Source organism: Austrofundulus limnaeus, unplaced genomic scaffold (assembly GCF_001266775.1).
Source record: "Austrofundulus limnaeus strain Quisiro unplaced genomic scaffold, Austrofundulus_limnaeus-1.0 Scaffold869, whole genome shotgun sequence".
In the NCBI taxonomy this organism is placed as follows: Eukaryota; Metazoa; Chordata; class Actinopteri; order Cyprinodontiformes; family Rivulidae; genus Austrofundulus; species Austrofundulus limnaeus.
In genome coordinates this window covers 20,030-22,582 of record NW_013953271.1, presented here as the reverse complement: position 1 = coordinate 22,582, position 2,553 = coordinate 20,030, and the positions used below count along the sequence as shown (strand labels likewise).

At 39.0% G+C, this 2,553-nt stretch overlaps 1 protein-coding gene across 1 annotated transcript in view; it reads left to right on the top strand.

Annotated features, from left to right (window-relative positions):
- The window catches only part of polr1a (RNA polymerase I subunit A), a gene marked incomplete in the record, with an annotated part of 50,090 nt that overhangs the window by 46,042 nt on the left and 1,495 nt on the right, over positions 1-2,553 (top strand). Inside the window, 2 exon segments of the mRNA XM_014029210.1 lie at positions 1,135-1,252; positions 1,335-1,499. Of these exon segments, the coding sequence (XP_013884664.1) occupies positions 1,135-1,252; positions 1,335-1,499 (283 nt within the window).

The following is a 2,553-nucleotide window of genomic DNA, read 5'->3' as shown; positions in this document are numbered from 1 at the left end:
TCTGTATTGATCAATACAGCACTGCTCGATACGGTTAGATACGGGTACATGTATTGTTGCACCCCTAATACACACACACACACACACACACACACACACAATGATTTCACACCCTAATGATGAACAAAAAAAGAAAAAAAGAGAGAAATAAGCAAAACAAAAAAAGAACCAGTAATAATAAAACTAATAATAATAATAATAACGTAAGTAAATTTAAAAATTACAAAAAAGATGACAAATACTCAGGCAGCAGCTTGTATGAATGCTTATTATAAATGTTCATGTTTTACCAACAAATCAAATTTTACCATTTCTTCCAAATAACTTAACAGAAGCAGCATTTTTACAATCGTTGGCCAAGTTGTTCCACAACCTTATTCCTTGAACTCAGGTACATCTCTCTGTCAAGTTAGTTTGAAATTTAAGTTTCATAAACATTTCAAATCCTTTAAGATCATAAATATTTTGCCTCTTAATGAAGTTAGATTGAATGTTTGACTTGAATGTTTCAATTTTTGACCTGATCAAAGCTTCTGTAGGTTATTTTTGGAAAGWTTAGGATTTTTCAGCTTCAAAAAATCAGGTGTTTTAGACCAAACGGACATAAAAACATTGAAAAGATTTAAAAAATATTAAAACTTTATTGATGGTCTGAAGTTGTTGAAAAGATTTAATGAACTGCTAACATGCTAACTGTATACATGCATACAGTTAGGTCTATTTGGACACTGAAACCGTTTGTTTTTTACCTGTTTACTGAAACATATTGAAGTTATAGTTGTATAATGTTCATGGACATAAAGTGCAGACATTCAGCTTTCATTTGAGGTTCTCCACATTAAAACTGGATGAAGACTTCAGGAGTTTCAGCTCCTTAACATGTGCCTCCCTGTTTTTAAAGGGACCAAACGTAATTGGACAGTTGACTCCAAGGTTATCTCATGGACAGGTGTGGTCAACCCCTTCATTATGTTATCCTCAATGAAGCAGATAAAGGCCTGGAGTTGATCTGAGGTGTGCTGCTTGTATTTGAAGGTGTTGCTGTGAAGTAAACATGGTCAAAAGGAGTTCTCCGTGCAGGTGAAACAAGACATCCTTAAGCTAAAACTAAAAGTGTGGTCTTTGTTTCTGCAGATCCTGGACATCAACAGGCTGTACTCTAACGAGGTGCATGCCATGGCTAACACGTACGGCATCGAGGTGGCTCTGAAAGTCATCGAGAAGGAGATCAAAGATGTGTTTGCTGTTTACGGTAACCCACTWGCTGTTCCACACAAACCACACTGGTTCCAGGAGAAGCCACATCCTGACAGAGAACCTCTGACTGTCTGCAGGTATCGAGGTGGACCCCAGACATCTGTCGCTGGTGGCAGATTACATGTGCTTCGAAGGCGTGTACAAGCCTTTAAACAGGCACGCCATCCAGTCCAACTCGTCTCCTCTGCAGCAGATGACCTTTGAGACGAGCTACAAGTTCCTGAAGCAGGCCACCATGCTGGGTAAGGATGAGCAGCTGTTCTGAGTAGTTAGAGCTTGGACAGCAGAGCTCCTCTACAGTCATTTAGTTTTACTCATGTTTACAGTGGGCTTCTGTCAAAATGTTATGAACCGTTCAAATTTTATGACCTCAGTTTGGAGGAAGGTCTGACAGGAGCTAACTGCTGAATCAACCACAGAGGACTGCTCCAATCACCACAGTTTCTACATGTGTCATGAAAACACTTAGTGCTGCAGTAAAGTTAGCATTAGAAGTTATTATCATAACGTTAGGTTGTTACAAGCTCAAATGTGTTAATAACAGCTAACTGTAGCATTTGCAGGGATGTGATTATATTTCTGTTTCAACAGAAAGATGCTGTTGATCTTTATATAAAAATATATTCATTTAAAGCAGTTCCTCCTGATAAACAGAGTCAATGACTTTGTTTGCTTTTTATCCTGTTGTTCTTTAACTATTTTACATTGAATGCACAGAGTGAGTAATTTATCAGATGATCATTTGTGGCCCTGCTGGCAGTGATCAGACCAGGCAGCTCTGATTGACGAGTCAAATATTCTGACATGTTCTGCTGCTTTCAGCTCGTTGTACTAACTCTGGACCTGACCTGGTTTATACCAGGGTTCCTGCAGGCTCTTCTAAAGTCTTAAAAACACAGATTTTCATCCAAGGTCTTAAATTAAATGTAGTCAAGTCTTATCATTTTTTCCTTTGATCATTCCAGAGAMGTGTTGCTGTGTAAATAACCAGAGTGAAGCTCTGTAATCASAGGWTGATGTGATCTGTCTTCAACTGGTGCTCAGTTTGATACTGGTCTTGGTCTGTGGTTAAACTACTGTATAAGTCCTGTGAGAACTGCAGGCATGAAATATCAGTTTACTTCCATGTTTTGGACCTGTTTGCTGCTACAACCTCCTGCATACAGTGTCTTATACATCTGCCCAAAAAACAAAGCAGTTCAGTCCTGTCCTCTGTTTGACGTGGATAGGTCCTCGGTGCGAGGCTGCTAGCGAACTATATCCACCCTGAAGGTTAATCTTGGACAATATCTGATG